This window comes from Podarcis cretensis, assembly GCF_951804945.1.
Source record: "Podarcis cretensis genome assembly, chromosome: 16".
Classification (NCBI taxonomy): domain Eukaryota; kingdom Metazoa; phylum Chordata; class Lepidosauria; order Squamata; family Lacertidae; genus Podarcis; species Podarcis cretensis.
This window is the reverse complement of record NC_137186.1, coordinates 42,363,992-42,386,611: the sequence shown is the minus strand read 5'-3', so window position 1 is coordinate 42,386,611 and position 22,620 is coordinate 42,363,992. Positions and strand designations below refer to the sequence as shown.

Sequence of the window (22,620 nt, the reverse complement as noted above, 5' to 3'; positions counted from 1 at the left end):
TGATTGAACCTGGATGGTCTGTTGCTGCCCTATGTTTTAATGAGGAGAGAGACCTGACAATAGTGGGAGAAAAGGAGGGTCAGTTGCTTGGTTCCTGCTTGTGGTGTAACCAGGTTCTTTGTGCTTTTTGCCATTCCTGAAAGTGGTGATGCGTTTCAGGTTTGTGGAAGAAAACTTCCAGGAACTGGAAAAATGAGATTGTAGCTACTCTGTTAGTGAAGACATCTGCTAGTACGTTGGAGAGCATGGATAAAAGGGGGACTCGTTTTCCTCCTAGCTGTGCAAGTTAGTAATTCCTACCCAAGCTACGCAAGAAACCTCTGCAAGAGAAAGCACACAGGAAGAGGCCGAGCAAAAAGAGCTGCGCCTCCCCCCCCCCCATTGCGAGTCAATCGCCGCCAGCCTGCGCTGCCGGAAGCTTGAGAATCGGGCGGAAGTGCTTGGCCAATCCCAGCATGCATCGCTGCGCCCAGCCGCTCTCCCAGTGCGAAGTTCGGGCTTCGGGTACCGTCCGGCCTCGCTGCATTGTGGGAGTTGTAGTCGCCTGCCCGAAGAGCTCTGGCGACTGAAGGCCTTGCGCGCAACTGCGGCCCTTTCCGAGGTGAGGCCGGGGCCTCTCGCCGCCTTTCCTCTCCGCCCGGCGGCAACTTCTTCCGCAGCGCCTGGCCGTGCGGCCGGCGGGCCACGCGCGGCCGGCGCCTTCCCTCCCCGACCTAAGATGGCGGCCGAGGTGGACTTCGGGGACCAGGAGCTCTTCCAGCAGCTGGACGCCGGCGAGGCGGCGCCCATCCCGGCCGCGCAGCCGCCCCACGCCCGCTTCGAGGAGGCCGGGGCGGAGACGGAGGAGCTCCGCCAGCGGCTGAGGGAGTGCCAGGAGACCGTCAGGGAGCTGCAGGCCGAGAATATCCTGGCGGGGGAAGCAGGCCGGCCTGGGGGCGCCCAGAGGCGGCAGCCCTTCGAGGCCTTGGGCCTTGCCGAGGGGCCCCTCCGCCTCCCGGCCGTTACGGGGCCGAGCGGAGCCTCCTTCAGAGGGGCGGGGGGGGGGCGCCGGCGCCCGCTGTGCTCTTGGCATCTTGTTACCTATCTTCGCAAAGGGGTCCCAGCCCTTGTAACCCCCCTCCCACCCCATTTGTAATCTCGAACTTGCCGTGGGTTCAGTTCCGTGGGCTTCGGCTGTAGTTGCAGAAAGTGTCAGGGACTTCTACTAGCCTCTTGCAGCAGCGACACAGTCCGGCCCCCTGGAGCACGAGAGCTTATTCCGCAAGTCTCTGTTTTCAGGGTTGGCCCGGCCCAAGACGTTTTGCTGCCTGAGCAAAAAGATACTTAAGTAAATGCTAAGGTACTTTGCATTAGCAAATGTTTGGCTGCCCTGTGTTGGGAGTTGTAGCCCAACAACATCTGGGCACCAGGCAGGCAAAAGTTGCTCTAAAGAGTGATCTAATTTAGTACATTTGTTTTACTTTTATTTCATAAGCTGCTTTGGCTGTGTGCAGTAAAGCTAACCAACTGAATATATTCTATAAGCAGTGCTAAGAAGGTTGAAGCTGCCAGCCTTACCTAATAATGTATTTGTAGTTTGCCTCCATTCACTGGTACTGGAGAAATTATTTCTGGCACCGAAAAAAGTTTCCACCCCACATCACTGTGCTTCAGGGAGAGCAGGAACAATGAAACTCTCACCCTGTCCTGCTCCTGTTGGAGTGTATAAGACACAAGACTGGCAAAGTTATGTTGACACTTTGGACAGAAACTCCCACAAGCATTTCTTCTCCTTTATGGCAGTAAAAATGCAATAATAAATTGAATTTATTCAATTTGCTGCCCCCTCGAGTTGACCAGAATTCCACTCTGCTGATCCTGTCTGTCTTGTGTTTGCTGCAACATACTGCTATGCACTTGAAAAGTTGTCTCTTGGAACTTTGCTGTGATTTTTTTAAATTTAATTTTATACTACTTCATCCCATACCACCCCACCTATTTTATCTTCACAACAACTTGTGGGATAAGATAGACTGCAAGAGAGAGTGGCCGCCCAAGATCACACAGGGGCCTTCATGGCTGAGTGTGACTTTGAATCTGGGTCCTCCCAGTCCTAGGCCTGTACTCTGAGCACTATGTCGTGCAGTCTGCCTCACTGACTTTTTAAATTCCTTCTATTCAAAGTGGTGTATGGTTCTCCCCTGTCCCCTTTTCTCCTTGGCTGCAATCCTGTGAAGTACATGAGGTGCTGAATTATCCAGGTTCACCTAGCAAACATTGTAGCTGAGCATGGATTTGAACACCCAGCACTCTTATATTACACTGGCTTGTCATCGTCCCTCTGCAAATTATTTTGTGGTCACACACACACAGAGGACACATGACAAAGCTGGGGTGGGGAGAACAGCACCTGTTGAATATATCACTTGTCCAGCTTTTTAAAGGGTACCAGATTTCAAAGAAGAAGGCACTGTTCATAAGCATGAATTGTACCAGGGAGGAGTACAGTTCTTTTAGCAGAACTGTGGCATAAATGTCAGCAGCCCTAGAAGGATGTGGCCTGAAGCGTTTGACAAGGTATTCATTCAATTCTGCCATCTTCAGGCTTCCCTTGTGATGTCTTCCTTCCTTCATGTACATTGAGTACCATGAGTGGGTTTCAGCAACTCTGTGATTCACAAGTGGGGAGGCTAATGTACTTTCCTTTAACTTTCATACCTACTTTTTATATGTCAAATAAACTTACATCTGGAGCTCTGGTTCTAATTATTATTGACTGAGAGTCCAGAACAGGGGCAGTCATAAATTATTCCAGAGTCATTATTCTGAAATAGTAGCATGACTTGAAATTCCTTAACAAATATTTAACATCATGAACTCAGAAGAAAATTGAATATGCTGACTCGACCAAGGTATGTGTAAATTGCTTCATCATCTGTGATGTTTAGTACATTGTTTAAAAGTAGATAGGCTCCAAAGAGGCACTTTAGATATGTGTAAGGATTTGGGCATGCCCTGTGTGATTCCAACCCACCCACACAATGCCAAAGCATAAATTGCTTGTGGAACCCCTTTCAAGTCCCAAACTGGCTTGCCATGTTTTAGATGTATGATGTAATTCATACTTTATGTTAGTACTTTTAAAAATGTTAGGTAGTTTTTAAAACATGGTTTGACCTGCTCCATTTATGGGGTGGGGCACAAAGCCTCCTTGAGCACGTTAAGCTAGCAGCATGGTTTTATGGATTCTGGGTGTTTACTTCAGATGTAGCAGAAAATACCTGTCATTTCTTTGTATTGAGTGGTCACGAGGGAAGAGTGCTTACACTTCTTCACTAATATTAAGCTGTAGAATCTAATAATAATAATAATAATAATAATAATAATAATAATAATAATAATAATAATATATTATTTGTACCCCGCCCATCTGGCTGGGTTTCCCCAGCCACTCTGGGCGGCTTCCATAGAAACCAAAAATACGCTAAAATATCACACATTAAAAACTTCCCTGAACAGGGGTGCCTTAAGATGTCTTCTGAATGTCAGGTAGTTGTTTATCGCTTTGACATCTGATGGGAGGGTGTTCCACAGGGCGGGCGCCACTACCGAGAAGGCCCTCTGCCTGGTTCCCTGTAGCTTTGCTTCTCGCAATAAGGGAACCGCCAGAAGGCCCTCGGCGCTGGACCTCAGCGTCTGGGCAGAACGATGGGAGTGGAGACGCTCCTTCGGGTATGCATGTAATCAAAAGAAAATAATTTTGGCTTAGTATGCACTATTCTTAACAAACTGTGGTAAGGAGAAAAGTTTATTACTAAGAATGGGGGTGGGGGAGAGAAATAAATAAATATACATATTAAGGTAAAGGACTCCTGGATGGTTAAGTCCAGTCAAAGGCGACTATGGGGCTGAAGCGCTCATCTCACTTTCAGGCCAAGGGAGCCAGCGTTTGTCCACAGACAGCTTTCCGGGTCATGTGGCCAGCAGGACTAAACCACCTCTGGCGCACAGAGGACCATGACAAGTGCCAGAGCACATGAAAACACTGTTTACCTTCCCACTGCAGTGGTACCTATTTATCTGCTCACGCTGGCGTGCTTTCGAACTGCTAGGTTGGCAGCAGCTGGGACAGAGCAACAGGAGCTCACTCTGTCGTGGGGATTCGAACAGCCAAGCTTCCAATTGGCAAGCCCAAAAGGTTCAGTGGTTTAGACCACAGTGTGACCTGTGTCCCTACATATATTAAAGTATCTTAATGTGGTCAGAATACTTCCAAACTATGTCAAAGGGGCATGTGGGCCTGTCTGAACTGCTACTACCTAATGTAATGGTAGCTTTATGCTTTCTTTTTTTAGTGGACTTACCATTGACGACTCTAAACTTGATGGGCCTTTGTTACAAATTTTATTTATGAACAATACTGTTTCAAAGTAAGTATATATATATTATATTGGTTAAGTTCAGAATACTTGTACCGTGGGTGCCTTCTAGAGTATTGAGCTTTGAGTGGTGGGTCAGAACCCACTAGTCTACTGTCCCCCAATATAAGGTGTGTCATGTCTGTAACTGTGTACCCCAATTTTTAGGGGGGGTTGTGTGTATGTGTGTGTTCAAATGAGAACTGGAAACATTGGGTGGTTGGGTAAATAAGTCATATGTGGGTTTTTAAAAAAAGTTAAATTAAAGTTCCCACATAGTAGGTTGTAGTCCCTAGTCTAAAAAACGTTGAACGCTATTGCCCTACAGATATTTAAAGAAAACGTATGCAACATGAAAGGAATTTTGAATTTTTGCAGTGCTACCAAAACACTGGATAGGACAAATGCCTGTACCTTTCCCCTCAAAGTTTGATCTACAAGCTCTTCCTTCTGCAGAATTGCAGAACAAAATCCTCAGCTTGAACAGTGTGTAAGAGCAGTCTGTGAGAGAGGTGCTTTATAACAAAAAAAGACAGCATATCTATTTTGAAAATTCTTGTATAGGCAATATCATCAAGAAATAGAAGATTTTATATCTTGTTTAGTTCAAAAATATGAGGAGCAACAAAGTGCTGAATCTGACAAGACCTACTTCAATGTTAAGCCGCAGGTATTTATATATTAATGAAATGATCTAAACCTTTTCTTTTATTGGTATCCATTGTTACTATTGTAGTAGACTAGCCCTAACAGCCTATGTTATTGATGAAAAGTGTACCATGTTTCCTTAAAAGCATAAGAAGAGAAGCACATAAGCTACATTTTCCAGAAATAACATGTTTCTATTCATATGACTGGTCTGTCAAAAATGTCCTGCTGCAATGTGCTAACTGGTCATGTTCTTCAGTAGCACAGTGTATGATGCCACTGCTCCATGTGAAGACAGGCAATACTGAGTCAAACCATTGGTCCACCTAGCCCAGTATTGTCTATTAGGACTAACAGTAGCTTCCCAAGGCCTCAGATAGGGGACTTTCCCAGCCCTGCTACCTGAAGTCCTTTTCGCTTGAGATGCCACTACATCCAAAGCAGCCACGGAGCTATGTCCATCCAGTGTGCACTCAGAGCACCTGTGCACACATGGCCTTCCCTGTTCACTTTGTGGAAGAGGGCATCGCTGTGCTTATAGGAGGTTAAGCTAAAGACTTCAGAGAAAGCAAAGAGAGTAGATTTTTAGCTGAAATTTGAAGGGATGGTGGGGAGGGGGGGAGAGTTTCTTGATGGAAGAAAGTTAGGATATAAATGCAAGAATTTTTTAAAGAATCATGTAGGCTGGGGAACTTGTTGCCTTCCAGATATTGCTCAACTCTGGAGTTGCCCATCATTCCTGACAATAGGCCATGCTTGCTGGGACAGATGGCATTGGAATCCCAACAGCCTCTAGAGGGCACCAGGTTCCCTATTCCTGATACAAGTGTTCTGGAAGTGAGTTCAGGCATAATGAGTTATATAGGAAAACACTCATAATTATATACTTTGTTGTTTGATAAATATAATCTTAGTTTCGCAAAATGTGATTTGTCTTTCTATTAGCCTTCTAGTTTTATGTTGGAAGAAGACCATAAAGTGACAATCTCAAATACATCAAAAAAAATCAAGGAGGCCTTTAGTGTAAGTTACGCCTTTGCTTTGTGGTGTATGTGCTTGAATCCTACATTTTAGATTTCCGAACCATAGCATTAGAAAAGGGTTGACAAGATGCTTAAAGAGCCATGTAATTCTCACTGTATTTAATTATTGTTAAGTTGTTGTAACTCATATTAATTGGCTGGGCTTTTTTTAGTTATGGGTGTGTAAGATGTAAGATCTTGTTTGTAAAACCTTAAAACAGGAGAACCTTTATTGTAATGTACTTAATTATATCAAAATATATATTTGTGAAATATTTAAGTACATTTTAAAAAAGGAATGTTGTCTTTCAATCTAATAAAATGCTGACACTTTTTGACTCTTTCTACAGGTTGTAGGAAGTGTTCTCTATTTTACCAATTTTTGTCTTGATAAACTGGGGCAGCCTATATTAAATGAAAACCCTCAGCTGACAGATGGATGGGAAATACCCAAGTATCCTATTTAGTTTAATGTCCTCCTCTTTTCCTGCTAACAATGCAACTTAATCCAATCAGTACTAAACCAGATTCAATCTACATATTTTGAGTCTATTAACTACGTAATTGTGATGTCATACGTTACAGGGCATGCCCTTTTTGGTGAAACATTATTTCTGGTGATTGGATTTCCTGCTCTGCTTAAAGATGCTATTGGACTTCCATGCTATATTTCTCAACAGTGGAGTCAGGCATCTGACACGCTACACTGATCAGGCTAAACCCTACTATTAAAAGATAGCATGCTTTCAACAATGGTGGAGCCATCCTTTCAAGCGGAATCTTGCCTTCATGGTATTGATTATGAGTCTCATCTTACCTTTCTTAAGCAAAAAACAAACAAAATTAAACTTTGTAATAACAATTTATACCAAAACACTTCTGGGTCATAGCCATCATGCATACACAGACACGTAAACCTCAGTTGTTCTGTTTTCTACAATGGCAATTCCTTATTGAACTCTTAAGATACCAGCAAGTTTTCACGCAGATTCTTTCTCTAGATGGACAGGAGATACAAGTAAAGCCTAAAAGGTTTGTATTTCTCTAAATCTATGAAAATTTCTAGTTAAAAAACTGAAATGTGCTGTGGTTGATAAGTAATGGATATGACTTAGAATGAGAGCAAAGTGCAGATTAAATTGCTGACATAAAGAGCACCCTTCATGATGTAACAGCTTGCCACTTTTAAAGCATTTTGTGATATTAAGTGTGAAGTGCAGCCTCTTATGACCAAAAGTATAGGGGAAGAGGGAGCTGGAATGTTCTGGGTGCTTTGAAGACCTTATTCAGGCACATCCAAAATAACTATAGCAGTCTTTGCCAACCTGGTGCCCTCCAGACGTTTTGGGCTACAGCTGTCATCAACCTCAGCCAGCACAGCCATGCTGGAGGACACCAGGTTAGCAAGAGCTACTCAGACCTTGCTGTCCATCTTCCTGCTCATAACTCTCGTAAAACTCCATTCCCCCCCTTTAATTTGATAGAAACACAGATAAAATCTGCTAGGAGACAGGCTTATTAACTTTCATTAAGAATTAACTAGATGAGTCCTCAAGTAGGGCATTAGAATAATAGATTGAGCCAACATTTCATGAACAATTAAAAATAAAATTTTACTCCTCGGCTTTATAATTGGAGAGGGCCATGTGCCTTGACATATCTTAAGATAGACTTTTAAGTAGTTCATGCAGTGACCCATTCAGTTTCCTCTCACACTTCCTGATTCTCACAAACCATGGTTTCCCTTCAAACCTGAATTGGAAGCCACACTTTAAAATGGGCTTCCGTGGTTCAGGCACACCGTTTCCACCTGCTTTGGGTGTCATGGCAAATTGCGCTCTGGTCTGTGGGAGGGGTTGCAAGAGAAAGAAGGAGCACAAAACCACAAAGTCCATAGCAAGAAGTCCAACTATTATGTCTTGGATCAGAGCACTTTTTTCTTTTTCTTTCCAGCATCCAAATTTCCACTACATACTACTTTATTTATTTGTCAGGCTGTTGTAGCATAGTCACAAAATGTTTAAAATGTTAAGATGACATTGCTGTTAGTATACTTCCTCCTGCATTCTTCTGTGCTGTCACAACTGGGTTTGGTATATTAGGCATATGGGTGACATTTTAAAAAGGCTGTTGGAAATATGTAATGGACCCACATATTTGTTAAGTCAGTATTAAATATTAGTGTTATAAACTGTTTACTTTTATAAAGCAGGCCAAAATCTCACTGCTTCAATTGTGGCTCTGAAGACCACCAAATGAAAGATTGTCCACAGGTAAAATATTCCTTCTGATGTTCTGTCCTCAGAGCACATTGATAATCAGATATAGATTAATTTGAAAGGATTCAGTTGGGTTTTGATAAAGCTGTATAATCCATTTGAATATTGTTGATATGTTTTATATCTTAAGACACATATTTTGCTACGTATGTCCCTATTAAAATATTCTAGGGTCTTTTAAAAAACAAGTTTAAACAATTGTATTCAGCAACATATATCCTCTGTAAGGCCAAAACTTTTAAGTATCAAATAGTCCAACTCTGTATAGTACTAGGCAGACTGTTATTCCACAGGTGAATCAAGGGAATTTGTATGTGTAACTTGGTAGCTGGTATTGTCCTGATTTCCCCCCCTCTAACTACATTTTAGCCACGAAATGCTGCCCGTATAAGTGAAAAAAGGAAGCAGTTTATGGATGCTTGTGGGGAAGCAGGAAACCAAAACTTCCAACAGCGGTACCATGCAGAAGAAGTTGAAGAAAGGTTTGGAAGGTTCAAACCAGGAATAATTAGGTATTTTCTCTCTCTCAGTGAATATAAACCATCCTTTCCCAACCTGGTGCTCTTTGAAAGCTTTGGACTACAACTCATATCAGCACGGACCAGCATGCCTGTGCTGGCTGGTGCTGATGGAACTTGTACAGTGGTGCCCCGCAAGATGAATGCCTCACAAGACGGAAAACCCACTAGACGAAAGGGTTTTCCGTTTTGGAGGTGCTTCGCAAAACGAATTTCCTATGGGCTTGCTTCGCAAAACGAAAATGTCTTGCGAGTTCCTGCGGGGTTTTTTCCCTCCCCCCCCCTTTTTCTAAGCCGCTTACCCGATAAGCCGCTAAAAGCCGCTAAACCGCTAATAGCGCTAATCCGCTAAGCCGTCAATGGGCTTGCTTCGCAAGACGAAAAAAACGCTAGACGAAGAGACTCGCGGAACGGATTAATTTCATCTTGCGAGGCACCACTGTAGTCCAAAATATCTGGAAGGCACGAAGTTGGAGAAAGCTGAAAACATGGGGGCAGGGACTGGATGGCTCAGAACTCCTGCCCTCAGGTACCTGATTTTTACTAAATCTAACCAAATATTGAAAAGACCTTTAAAAAAATTTTCTCACTCTCATTTCAATATTTGCTACTAGCACCAAGATCTGCACCTGCAGTGGCTCCACCCAGGTCTGCACCTAAGACTTCAAGGCCCACTGCAGCGGCCTCATGATCACACCCAAGACAAGCCAAGTGCAATTTTTTATGCTGAAAGAAAAAGCAAGGTGTGGACTACAAGTAAGGCGAGCTGCCTGCCCCACCTAAAACAGTTGAAGTTGCAGCAGGAAAAGACTTAGACACAATACTCATAGAAGAATTTGCAGCACAGCATATTTCACTTAAAACCATGATTATGGAGACATGTAAGGAGCTGATAACCCCTTTGGAAAGAATGGTAGATGCAATAATGGAGAAATTTGCTGGCACCACCGAAACCATCTCAGCAGCAATTGATCTGGTACACTTAGATGAAAAAAATTGAAGCGGCTCCTCGGAGAAAATAAGGATACAAAATCTAAGCTGGAGGAGGTGGAAAACAGAGCCCGAAAGCTTACTTTACATGTGAGAGTCATTAAAGAGGGGGCAGAAGGAGACAGTATTATGGACTTCATATTTCAGTGATTCAAAAGTGTGATACCCACCTAAGAGCTACTCAGTGCTTTTTTTCTGGGGGGAACGCAGGGGTACACATACCCCTAAACATTTTGTGAATTTAAGTTTGGCCTCATTGAGCGGCAGTATTTCAATATGAGTAGGAAAATGAGAGTACCCCTAAACTTTTTTTTTTTTAAAGAAAAAAGCACTGGAGTACCTTTGGGGACAAGAGAGAGCTCACAGAGCACTATCAGTCTGTGAGGCACTGTTAAGTGCTTTCACCAATTCAAAAAGGACAAGATTTGGATAGCTTTTAACAAATGTGAAAGGAAGAATATGAAAATCACCCAGTTACAGTGCTTCACAATTTATCTCTGGAAACAGAGAATAAAATAGAATTGTGTCCAGTAATGTTCAAGTTGCAAGAAGCAGGAATATGATATTACTGGGCTTTTCATTTCCATCTGGTAGTCACTACAGGAAATTCAACATTCTCAGCAGCAAATCTCAGAGAACAAATCTACCGGCAGCACTAGTTCCTGAGATAGCTGAATATCTAGAACAACAAGATAGCAAAGATCCAGAAAAAGAACCCAGATAGAAGGTGTACATCGTATCTCAAATAGTGCGAAATAGAAGAATGGGCCAAAGGAGGAGCGGCAGTGTTCACCCGTCAGAAAGATCTCTCCACTGTCAAACAACCAGAAAAAGAACCAAGAAAATAAAACTGCTTCAAGGATTGCAAAGTGTTAAAAAAGAGTACTTGCTGTAATTTCGGAACCCTTAGCAATAAAGCTTCATCAAGACCTGGGACCTGGCATGGGAGGAACATGGGGAAACCCAGCCAGATAGGCGGGGTATAAATAATAAATTATTATTTTTATACATTATTATAACAATTAATGGAAAAGAACATACTCATGAAATTCATGAAAATCAGTCACTTATACGTAACAACAAATATATTCAAGCTGGACACAACTCTGCAGCTTTCTTATATAATTCCGGCGTGACCTTAAGTTTTCCATCAGGATACAAATCTCTCTTGTTTGTTTTCTTAAAATGTAGCAGACAACTTCCCCAAATAGGGTTGTTCAGCCCCTTCATATTTCTAACAGGATTTCATTTGTCCTATTGCAGTGAGGAACTTCAGGATGCACTTGGTGTCACTGATAAGACTCTTCCTCCTTTCATCTATCGAATGCGGCAACTAGGCTATCCCCCAGGTTGGCTCAAGGAGGCAGAAATGGAAAAATCTGGACTAACACTCTATGATGGAAATGGTAAGTTTAGTGGTGAGAACGGCCCTCAATACCTTACTGCAAATGTGTTTTATTTTTTCGTAATAAGAGGATACCTGTCCATTATTTGGCTTTTGACTTTGAAAAGTGTTCCACCTTTCTGGTTTCTGACTGTAAAGAAAATAGTTAAAATATTGTTGTTTATTGTTACAGCCTGTTATATGAGATGTTTGCCTATTGATTCTTTCCAATAATAATTGAAATTCTGTAATACCATTAGATTATCTGGACCCAATTCAATTCAAGGCATTGAAACTACCTTGGCCAGCCTGGTTTCTTGGGACAGGAACTGGGTAGTGCAACCTTGCTGATTCTTTTTGACTTCAATACTATTGACCACAGCATCCTTCTCAAACAACTTGTGGGTTGGAAATTGGGGGCACTGTTGTACAGTGATTCCATTCCTACCTTCAAGGCCGATTTTAGACAGCAGCAATGGGGGACTATTACTCAGCACACTGAGCTCACTAGTGGGGTTCCCGGGGGGGGGGCGGTCAGTCTCTTCTCCCCTGTGCTTTTTAACATCCATACCAGTCACTGGTAGATGTCACCAGGCCGTTTGGAGTGAAATGTCAAGTGTGCTGATGACACCCATCTCAATTTCCATGTTCCATCTGAATCAGGAGTGCCAGTTCAGGTGTTTGAGCACTGCCTGGAGGTAATGAAGGGCTGGGTGTGAACCAATAAATTGAAGCTGAATCCAGACATGAAAGTAATCTCTGTTGTCAATTCTAAAGTTCAGCAATAGGGAGATGCATGTACTCCCTTGGAAGAACCAGGTGTGTAGCTTGGTGGGTACTACGTTATCCTTCTATGTCATTTGAGACCCAGTGTTATGTTGTTCCTTGATAGGGATAACTTATCACAGTGATCTATGGTCACATCCCAGTCCAAGATCATTCGGAAGCTGCAGCTAGTGCAGAATACACTAGTGAAGCTGCTGGTGGATGTATATACATTCTGGCTGGCTTTGAAAGATCTGCACTGGTTATCAGCCCACTGTGGAGCCCAATTTAAGCTGTTGGAACGACACATAAGATTTTCAACAGTTGGTGAATACACACCTTTTTACCCAGTGCTTTGGTTGAGTAGATGTCTGTCCTCTTGTTCTGTGCTGTTCTAATATTGGGTGTTTTTCTCATTTTATTTTCTGATTTTAATGTACATTGTATTTATTTGAAACCTGATACTGTACTTATTTGAAACCTGAAACACCCCTCCCCCTGGGATTGTTTGGGGTGGATTGTAAGTCCAAATACGATAATAAACAGTTATTATATGTGTGATAAGACGAGTGTGTGGCTTAGGGCACCCCCCCCCATGTTTTCAGAAAAAGTTCCATTGTTACTAAAATTCATTGGAACAATCTATGGATGCATTGATTGAGATTCCTGCATTGTGGGGACTTCGACTTAATTGCTAGATTTGTAGTCAATGAAGTCCTACTCAGAGTAGACCTGTTGGAATGAGTGTGCCTAAGTCATGTTCATTAATTTTAATAGGTCTTTTCTGAGTAGGACTAGCATTGACTACAACCTTAAATAAGTACCGTAACCATTCGGAGTGGACATATTAAAACCTGGATGGCTTATCTTGGGGTTCTGGTGGAGTGGTGCTAAATTTTTCAGTTCTGAATATGTGGTGCATAAAAAATGACTGGTTATTTCTTTTGTGATTAATTATACAATGTTGTTTTGCTTCTTATCACAGAATCTGTGCATTCCAGCACCCTGTTGTCAAAGTGGTTAGAAGCAACAAGCGCTCACCATTATATGTGCCAAGTCCTCTTTTGTCAATAGTATCAGTAACTATTTGTGGTGTTTTGTTACAGCATCTCCTGGTGGTGAAACAGAAGCAGAAGAATATTACCAACAGAATTGGCGTGTCACTTATGATGTCTCTAAGTTGATAAACTATCCAGGTTTTAATATGTCCACTCCGAATGGAGTAACAGATGTAAGTGACTAGTTTTACACTTTCATCACCTCCTTCCTCCAAAGAGTGACATACGAATTTCTTTTACACGTTATCTGTATCTGACAGTCCTTTCAAAATTTATTTGGAGGGACTCCCTGCTTCCACATGAACTGCCCTGGCCTGTATCTGAAGAAGTGTGCATGCACACAAAAGCTCATACCAAGAACAAACTTAGTTGGTCTATAAGGTGCTGCTGGAAGGAATTTTTTTAAATTTTGTTTTGACTACGGCAGACCAACACAGCTAACTGCCCTGGCCTTGAGATGGTCCTCAAAGGCCCTCTCCTCTGGCCCACCATTAATGCAGATCTGGTTGGTGGGTACCATGGACCGGGCCTTGTTGACAGTGGTTCCTCAACTCTGGAACTCCCTTCCTGAGGAGGGGTTTCTTTCATGCAGACCTTTCATGTGCGTTTTAGTCTGTTCTACTTTTTAACACTAGCTTGGTATTTCAGCTCCCAATGTTTTTATATTCTAAGCTGTATTGTCTTGTTTTTAATTTGTATTGATATATTATGTTCTCACCTGTTGTAAATTCTGTGTTTGGAATACACATTTATTAAATATTTTTCTTGCAGTTCATTCTTTGCTTTCTTCCTCTTTTTGCTAAACACATATATGCAAGCAAGTTTTCTAGTCCTGCACATTGATCAGCATCTTCTTTTACTGTATTTATATTCCTGCAGGAATGGAGGATGTTTGGTTCCGTACCCCTTCAGCCCAGTCAGCAGAAGGATATCTTTGCCCACTATCTTTCTACCTATCTTTCGGTGACTATATTTAAATGTGCTTGTGAAAGTTGTGTGTATTGATGTTTCCAGTTAACAATCATATTTCTAGTTCTGCATAGAATTTTCTATCTTATGATAGTAAAAAGCATACATAGGTAAGAGGAACATGTATAGGTGTACATTTCTGTAGATTGTTGCCATGTTTGATACTTGTCTTCTGGTGTCTTTGTGTCATATTTTGCTCATTAGTTTCAATTAGTTACTTTTCCATTAGCCTGTCTCTAGGAACCCTTTCAGGGTTGAAGAGTGCAATAGGAGTTATTGAAATCTGTTAACATAAATCACATAAGAGCTAGGGTCCCTGATGGGAACATATTTTCAAGATATGGCAGTTGGTTGCTTTGAACTCTTTCAAACCATTTTAACCACCTATGATAATGTGAATAAAGAGTGTGCAGTTCAATAATCAGAAATATTAGTGGGCAGATTTAAATTTAGGGTTGTATCCAGTGTAGTGGAATCCAGTGTAGCATAAGTTAGAGGAATACTTGTTCTGCTGATGTAATGTTTTGCACCAGCAGAATGTTGTGCAAGAGAGTGCTCAGCAGGTTGCTGATAATGTGCTGCACAATAGATTCCTTGGTTATGCAACATTAAAACTTGCCCATCTGCTAGTGCAAGAGCTTTATGCTAGCAGACAGAGAATGCTGGAGGCAGTTCTTAGTATTTATTTTGCAAAATAGCAATACATACATACATTTTAAAACAAACCTAAATCCAAGCAGTGTACAGTATATAAATTTCCAAGTGCTTTCCAGTTCTTTTGGTACCTTTAGAATCATTGGCCAGACTTCTGGAAGTCAGAAGCAGTAAGGAAAAGGGATGGAAATTGCCTTTGTTTAAATGCTTAAAAAAATAAACATTGAAAGCTCAGAGAAAGTGACCCTGTGAGGCCTTCTTCTCCATGGCTGTGGCCGCAGAGCACATGAGCACCTTCCATGAATGTGTCTTCATAATCATGTTGAATACTCTTAATCTCTCTTGTTCCTTTGTGATGCTTCTTTAGTCAAGCCCAAAGTCCAGCAATAAAAGATCTTCATCTCACCAGAACGCTCATCATCCAAAAAGACAGAAAGGAAACAGTGCTGAAGTATCGTCAGCTGACATGGAGATGGATTCTGGTAAGCCTTTCAATACTAATAAACCTGTGCAATAAATATAGTTCATAAAATAGCTTTAAAACTTCCTTCTTCCCATCCCTATTAAAAATTATGATCCACCACACCTGTATACCAGCTTCCATTGAAAACAAGATAGGGATAGGGATGCTTACTAACAGTTGCTCTTTTTCTGATTTCAGACTTTGAAGCTCCACACAGTTCTCCTGGTTATGATAGCTTCCAGTTCCAACCTCCACTGCCTCCAGGGTCACCACTGAACGCCACTCCTCCCCCATTGCCACGTGGGACCCCTCCGTGTACTCCCCCCAACATTACCCCTCCCCGGCTTCCTCCATGTATTCCCCTACCAGTTACCCGTGATACTCCACCTTTGACTCCTTCCAGTGATTCTGCTCCACTGAGAGCAGAGGGCTCTGCTATGGATGAAGACACTTTGACTCTGGAAGAGCTTGAGGAGCAGCAGCGCCTCATTTGGGCAGCCCTGGAGCAAGCAGATAGTGCAAACAGTGACTCTGACATACCTGGAGAGAATCCTTTAACAGGAAACTCTGTAGCCTCATCACCGTCTCGAATTGAGTCAGACATTTTCCCAGAAGAAATAACATGCAAGAAGCTGGATGTATTGGAACTTGGGACTTCAGACAACAGTGAACAGCTACTCAAAGCAGAAGAGTCTGAAAAGAAACAGATTTCAGGTGATGAACTGATTGATTTGACAGACAATGAAGAACCGAATCCCATGGATTCTGAAGGCAGTGTTGAGAACTGCCCCTCAACCTCAGTGTCCAGGGTAAGCCACAGTGACTCTCCTGTGGTCATCAGTGCTGAGGTGTCCAAAAATGCCAGCCCTGTCCCTGACATGAGCAAATTCGCTGCTGGGATAACACCTTTTGAATTTGACAATATGGCTGAATCTACTGGGATTTACCTCCGAATAAGAAGTGTGCTAAAGAACTCTCCTAGGAACCAGCAGAAAAGCAAGAAGGCTTCCTCCTAGGTGCCCTATTACTACTGCAGCACGGTTGCACCCAAAAGAAATCGACTGGCCAATTAACTTTGGATACTACTCTGTACTTACTTTATAAATAATGACCAAGTAAGAACAGACACATTGAAAGCTCCTGCTTTGTTTTCCTCCTATAATTATGTTACTTGTTTTAAAAAGTGCAGTGTACAGAGCTTCCATTTTGACTTCAGAGTCTGTTGTTGCCTAAAACCAATGTTTCTGCTAATACAAGAAAGTGCTACCAAGTGAGTTAACTTTTCTGAAAATGTTTCCTGAATATGAGTTAATCTTTCTGACCCTGTTTGACTTGTGAAGTTAGAGCAGCGGCAACTGGAGGATTTTGTCTGTGCTTTCTGCATCACTGTAAACCAGTTTATTCTCAGTAGTTTTTGAAAGGTTCTCAACCTTTTACATGGTTTCCCCTTCATTTAAAATAGAAAAATTGTAGCAATGAAATGGGAATAATCAGGGGTTGTTTCACAATTATCCCTGCCCTTTTTGAAGAGTTTTATAAGTAATTTATGTGGGTCAGATTTTTTTAGTACTACCTTCTTTCTTCTTTCTTTTTAGTAATGTCCCATATTTGAACTTGCTGTACATACATATTGATGCTTCGGTACAGAGGTTTAATAAAAAAAAATTTAATAACTTTTTTGTATGTAAACGTTTAGATAGACTAGAAAAACCTACCGCTGGAAAACTGAATATGAAAATCCTGTTGTGGTTGAATCTTATACTCCCCTTTTCTGCCTTTAAATAAATAAATAAATAAATAAATATTAAAGCAGAAGTGGGGAACCTTAGGCCTGGGGGGGCGTCAGTTGTGCCTTCCCAGGCCTCGGCCCTTGGGACTCTACTCAAGCCACGCAGCCCTCCCCGTTCCACATTTCTCACCAGCCCTGCTGCACTCCCTCCTCAAGTGCTTTTGCATGTTCTTGAATGGTAAAAATCAGCCTCTTGCTTGCCTGGATGCACAGCTGTGTGGTGTAGCCTACTGTACAAATGTAAAAATCACACTGTTTCTCACCTCCTTTGGCCCTGCCCGCCACAAGCAGCCCCCAGGTGGTTGCTCATGAGGAAATGAGGCCCTCAGCTGGAAAAAGCTGAATGCCCTTCTCTAAAGTTGCATGCCTACATATGCCAAAAAATTAATGAATAATTAGATGCTTGTACATTTGCATGCTCCCTTTCTTTTGCCATGAAAATGAAGGTGTGGCATTGCATGGATAGTCTCTCAGGAACACACTGCAGGTTTGTGTGCAGCTGTCCCTTCAGTGCCCTTTTCCCTCCTTGCACAAAGGCTCCAATGCAGGCACCTTGGTTATTTGGAAGACTGGTGTCCTCCTGGCCCTTGGAGGAACCTGCCCTATGGTTCAAAATGTAGCTGAGCTAGCTGTTTTCAAATATGGACATGCTGTGCCATGTCAAATTAGTTTTTTACTTCACTTGCTTAAAGGGTTCTCCAATGATGTGTATGGTCATTCTCAATGGTATGTGTGAGGCCTCCACCACAATCATGGATTAGGCAAGACGGGCCTAGAATCCGTGGAAGTGCTGTATTCTTCCTACTCTTTCCCCTCCCTTTGCCTGCCTCGCTGAGTAGAGATTCCTTCTTCAGCTAACATGGTTTTCCTTCATCTATTTTCTTACTCTTTATTTCAGCCTTTATAGGAAATTGTTCTCCATTCCTTTTGCCCTAAGCCCTCTCATCCCTCTGAGAGGGCAAATACAGTCATGGGAAAAAGAAAGTACACCACCTTTGAATTCTGAGGTTTTACATAGGACATAATAACCACCATCTGTTCCTTAGTAGGTCTTCTACTTTCCCACTAACATCTCCTTGCTGGAAATCCACTGATGGCTACAAAGGCTGCTCTATCTCCTTTCTCCAGGCACTATAAAATTCACATATGCCTCAGCTGAGGCAGCATTTGAAGGAAGGCTTCCAAGAGAAGGGCCCAATAGATACATTTTACATTTCTATTGCATCTTCTCCTGCAAGGAGCTCAAGGTGGTATACATGGTTCCCCGCTCATTTAATCCCCACAACAACCCCGTGGGGTAAATTAGGCTGAGAGGCAGAGACTGGCCCGTGTGTGCTTCATGGCTGAGTGCAGCTATGACTCCTGGTCTCTCGGATCCTTGTCTGACACAGAGCACTATCCTCTAACGATCCACGTACCATGAATGCTCCTCCTTGGATGAGAGTAGGACGACTCCAGGCCCGTCCTGGGCGTGTCTTGGGTTTGTGCCATACCTTCCAGTGTTTTTTTTCCAGGGTGGCAGGTAGCTCCTTCCATTTGCCTCAGTGTCTTGCATTTGGCACTTCTGTTTCTTCGGCATTCATCAGGGGCTCTGAACAGGGAATTGAAGATGTACTGATTAAGTATTATTAATAAGAAAGTACATAGTTTTTAATTGTATCCATGTTTAATTGTTTTTCAGATATTGTTTTTCTTTTGTATGTTTTTAGTTGTTCTTGTTTCTATCTGTAAGTTGCTTTCATTCCTGTCAGGGGAAAATGGCAGCGGGGTATAAATAAATATATTCTTAATATCATGCATTCTAGGTTACATGACCGACCTATCACTGAAAATAAAATAAAAAGCAAACTCTGAGAAGTGCTTGCATCTGAAGGGTTAATTGGCTACATTACAGGAGATTTTAAATGGGTGGAGCAGTTCTAACTTTGTTTGAACTTGCCCATGCTATCACTGGTTTGTGTGAACTGTGGCCTACTTTTGATTGGCAGCCGCTTTCTTTGGTCTCCAGTGCAAGCCTTTCCCATAGAATGCTCTAAACTGGAGATGCCAGGGATTAAATTGAGGAATTGGGGGCGTTCACTCTTTGATGGAGTTGCTCAGCTAGCAAACACAATGCTAGGAAAGAGGCCTGAGAACCATGTAGCATATGTGTGTTCGTGTTTTCCTGCAGATCTTTTGAACTATGTTTCTCATCATCCCTTGAGAAAGTTTTCTGCATGCAAGACATAGGCTCCACCATTGAGTTACTACCATTCTGTGCCAATCTTCATCTCATGTCTGAACCTGCAAAGTGCAGGAATTAAAATGTTGGCCTACTTTGTAGCATAGCAGTTGCTGCAAAGGTTATTTGAAAATATATACAAAATTATTTGAGTGCTTGAGTAATTAGCATCCCTATAGTTTCATTATTGCTCCAAGGCAACTTAAATTTAGATATTAGGGAAATTAATTTCTATCTGTTGTCATGTATGTGTATGTTTATTTTTAACATTCTGTCCAGAACTCTTAAATAGTATATTACCAAAGCTAGACTTTGTTACTCTTTCTGTGCACATACATAATAGTACTGTTATTTTTTCTGGTTTCATTCCTCCTGTCTTTTCTTGCTTTTTAAAATATTTGTTCAGTTTCACATCTTTTACAGTTCTCTATTACATAATGAACCCTTGTCTATTGCAGTGAGAGACCTTCATGGCTGACTTTATTAACAAGTGTGTATTTTCTCCCTTAGGCTGAGGGTGTGTTCTATGGCAATCTAGGCCAGGTAATTAAAGTGAGTGAGTAATAATGCTTGATCTAAGTAAAAGTGATGTGAGCCTTGAAGCTTTCCCACACAACTTTTCTAATGCCATTCATACCTGGCTGATAGCTCTCCTACCACATAAACTTGATGGTGATTTATGCAGACCTGTTGGACTACTTTAAATGATTTGAGCTGTAAATGGCAAAGGTTCCAACCCAGCTAAAGTGGTGACTTAAGTCCCTTTGAAAGAAAGGGGGCTTAAGTTACGGTCCATCCACACTTTTGCCATGTGCTTTCTACTATTTTGTATTGGATCTATTATCACAGGTCTGAGAACTGTGGTTTTTTCCTCCACCGCTGAATTGCATCTTAAGAAATCCCTGAAAAACAGCAGAAAAATAAAAATCAAGGAACACTACTATTAAAAGAGGCAGCATAACACATGATGGGAATGGGAGGGCACCAGGTTGCCAAAGGCTGGGCTTTGTGTTTTTTCAGCTTGGAAAAAAAGATGTCTACAATGGGGATTAACGGGTTTATAAATTTATGTGTGGTGTGGAGAAAGCCAATAGACATTCCTCTATCCCAAAGAACTAGAACTTGGGGTCACCCAGGGTAATGAATGGTTTGGAACAGACAAAAGAAAATAGTTACTCAAACTACAAAATTAATGGATTGAGTTGCCCCATGGAGTGGTAATGGCCATTAACTAAGGTGGCTGGATGTGGAGAAAGAAACAACTATATAGAACCTCTTGAAGGGCCAGGCTTTGGACTCTCAGGCACTGGTTAGCCACAGCAGACATGGCCTTTTCCTTTCCTGCCCTTGATGCCTTCTGATTAGCATTTCTTGGGGAAGCAGGATGCAGTACTGTTGTTGTTTAGTCGTGTCCGACTCTTTGTGACCCCATGGACCGGAGCACGCCAGGCAGTACTAGATGAACCTTTATTTAGTCTGATCCAGCTGGGCTCCTTTTATGTGTTCTTGAAACTTCCATTTTCAGTAGGCTTGCTCCCAAATCAAAGGGTGTGCAGGATTGTAACGCGAATAGCTTGCAACAGGTGTGCGTGTTGCTGATCTATATTTTATTCTTCTTCTAAGTCCATTGCATGTGTTTATTCACCCTTTCAAAGCCTCCAAGTTTCCCTTTCAGCTTCTTCAGGGATGAAGGCATTCTGTCTCGTTGCCAGGAGCATAAGAATGAAGCCTGTGCTGTGCATTGTGGAACAAAGAGCTTTGCTGTCCTGGCCTGTCAATGTGGCAGCACTTGCCAGTACCATATTGACTCCAGGAGTGAAAAGAACATCTGCTGAGGGTTGCATAATATCATTCACTCCCACTTTTGCTGAAGCGCTTACACAGTGCAGATGTAACCAATATTTAACAACACACATTAGAAAGCGCTCGCCGCATCTTTTAGAAGAAGGAATTGCCATGTTGTTCGATCAATTGCATTGCCAACTTACTGCTTCTTTGCCGTGCACAAGGTCATAATGTGCTTTTGAATGCAATCAGTGTTCTGGCTCCCTTTTTACCAAAAGGTAATGGTGTGTGCGTGCGTACACGCGCGCGCACACATCGAGAGCAAATGCTTTGAAGCAAAACTGCTCAAATTTATTTTGGAAATGCTTATCCTGTTTTCCTCTTAGAGGCACAAAGACCCATACAATAAATAATGCAGTTCCTGGTGTACTTTGAAACTCCTCTCATCTTTCTGCTGTTGCTCTGATCCAGTGTTTATTTTCCCCATGGCTCTGCTGCCAGCTTACCGTATTTTTCGCTCTATAACACGCACCTTACCATAACACGCACATAGTTTTTAGAGGAGGAAAATAAGGAAAAAAATTCTGAATGAAACAGTGGATGTATCATTTTTGTGCTTCATGCTGTGGCCACAGACATGTGATTTGACGGTGAGTTTGGGGTAACCCAATGCAAAAATCCTGAGAATCCATGTGGACCTGTGCTTTGTAACCACGTTTTTGCACCATTGTGGCCCCAGGCAACAGTGGGTGCGTGATTTTTTTGGTGCAGGCTGTAGCCATAGACATGCTATGTGATCTGATGGTGAATTTGGGGTGACCCTGAGGCAGAATGCAGGAAAGCAACAGCCTCCTCTACAGCTGTCCCTCCTCCGTGACGCGGGATCTGATTTTTGCCTGATTTTTGCCTCTGCACTCGGACCAGTCTGCTCCAGGGACCACACATTCACTCAATAACACGCACAGACATTTCCCCTTACTTTTTAGGAGAAAAAATGTGAGTGTTATAGAAAGAAAAATACGGTAATTTGTTTTAGTTTGAGCACCTCTGGAGATTCAGAGTCCAGCTTTGCAAGCATCATCTGGCTCGTGAGGGGTTGTTTTCCTGCAAATGACTAACAGAATATGTGTTAACTACTAAAAACATTTATGGGTCCATAACTTTTGTGGACTTCTTTGGAAGGTTGCCCTGAACCAAGTAATTTCCTTAACTTCATGCTATTGTTCTTCCATATTTAGTAATGTCAGACAATTAAATGTGTTACATTTTTCTTACTCCTCTGTACACACTAAATAAGAATATTTAATTGTTGCACAGCTATCTATAGAGAAGTGGCTACTTACTGCTTTGTCATGAAGATGGTGACTACCTGGAAAGATGAAGAAACAAATACATTTTGTCTCAAGAAAAAAATATCTACAATTGTTGCTGATACAAAAGGTAAAATGGATAAACACAGAGAGTATGCTGGTGCCCCTCTGAAACCGTTTAAAATGGACCAGCAATAATGATATTATTCTGTGGAGTTGAACATTTTGAGAGTGTTACAAGAGGAAAAAAAATGAAGATTTAAGCAGCATCCATATATGTACTTGCTTGAATATTAGTCTCCCATAATTATTTTGTCCAAAAAGTACATAATCACCCCCCAAAAAACAGACAGGAATAAACCTATCCT

The 22,620-nt window shown here is 42.0% G+C and overlaps 1 protein-coding gene and 1 long non-coding RNA gene across 3 annotated transcripts; one reads left to right on the top strand and one right to left on the bottom strand.

Annotated features, from left to right (window-relative positions):
- The first annotated feature begins 316 nt into the window (after positions 1–316).
- Positions 317–16,820, top strand: ZCCHC8 (zinc finger CCHC-type containing 8). 2 transcript variants are annotated; one of them, XM_079957766.1, is made up of 14 exons: positions 317–904; positions 2,851–2,891; positions 4,335–4,409; positions 4,962–5,067; positions 5,991–6,068; positions 6,418–6,521; positions 7,034–7,099; positions 8,277–8,340; positions 8,716–8,858; positions 11,118–11,260; positions 13,110–13,234; positions 13,941–14,024; positions 15,052–15,166; positions 15,346–16,820. In XM_079957766.1, exons 1-14 carry the CDS (start codon positions 719–721, stop codon positions 16,161–16,163), a joined length of 2,148 nt encoding a protein of 715 aa, XP_079813892.1. In that variant the 5' UTR covers positions 317–718; the 3' UTR covers positions 16,164–16,820. The 2 variants fall into 2 exon arrangements, with proteins under 2 accessions (XP_079813892.1, XP_079813891.1); XM_079957765.1 differs by having other exon boundaries at positions 482–904; positions 8,280–8,340.
- Positions 14,700–22,279, bottom strand: LOC307205452. The gene is made up of 4 exons (XR_013834005.1): positions 21,964–22,279; positions 18,355–21,443; positions 15,688–15,840; positions 14,700–15,190 (listed from the first exon to the last, which is right to left on the bottom strand). It is a non-coding gene; the product is annotated as an uncharacterized lncRNA (long non-coding RNA).
- Between the last annotated feature and the right edge of the window lie 341 nt (positions 22,280–22,620).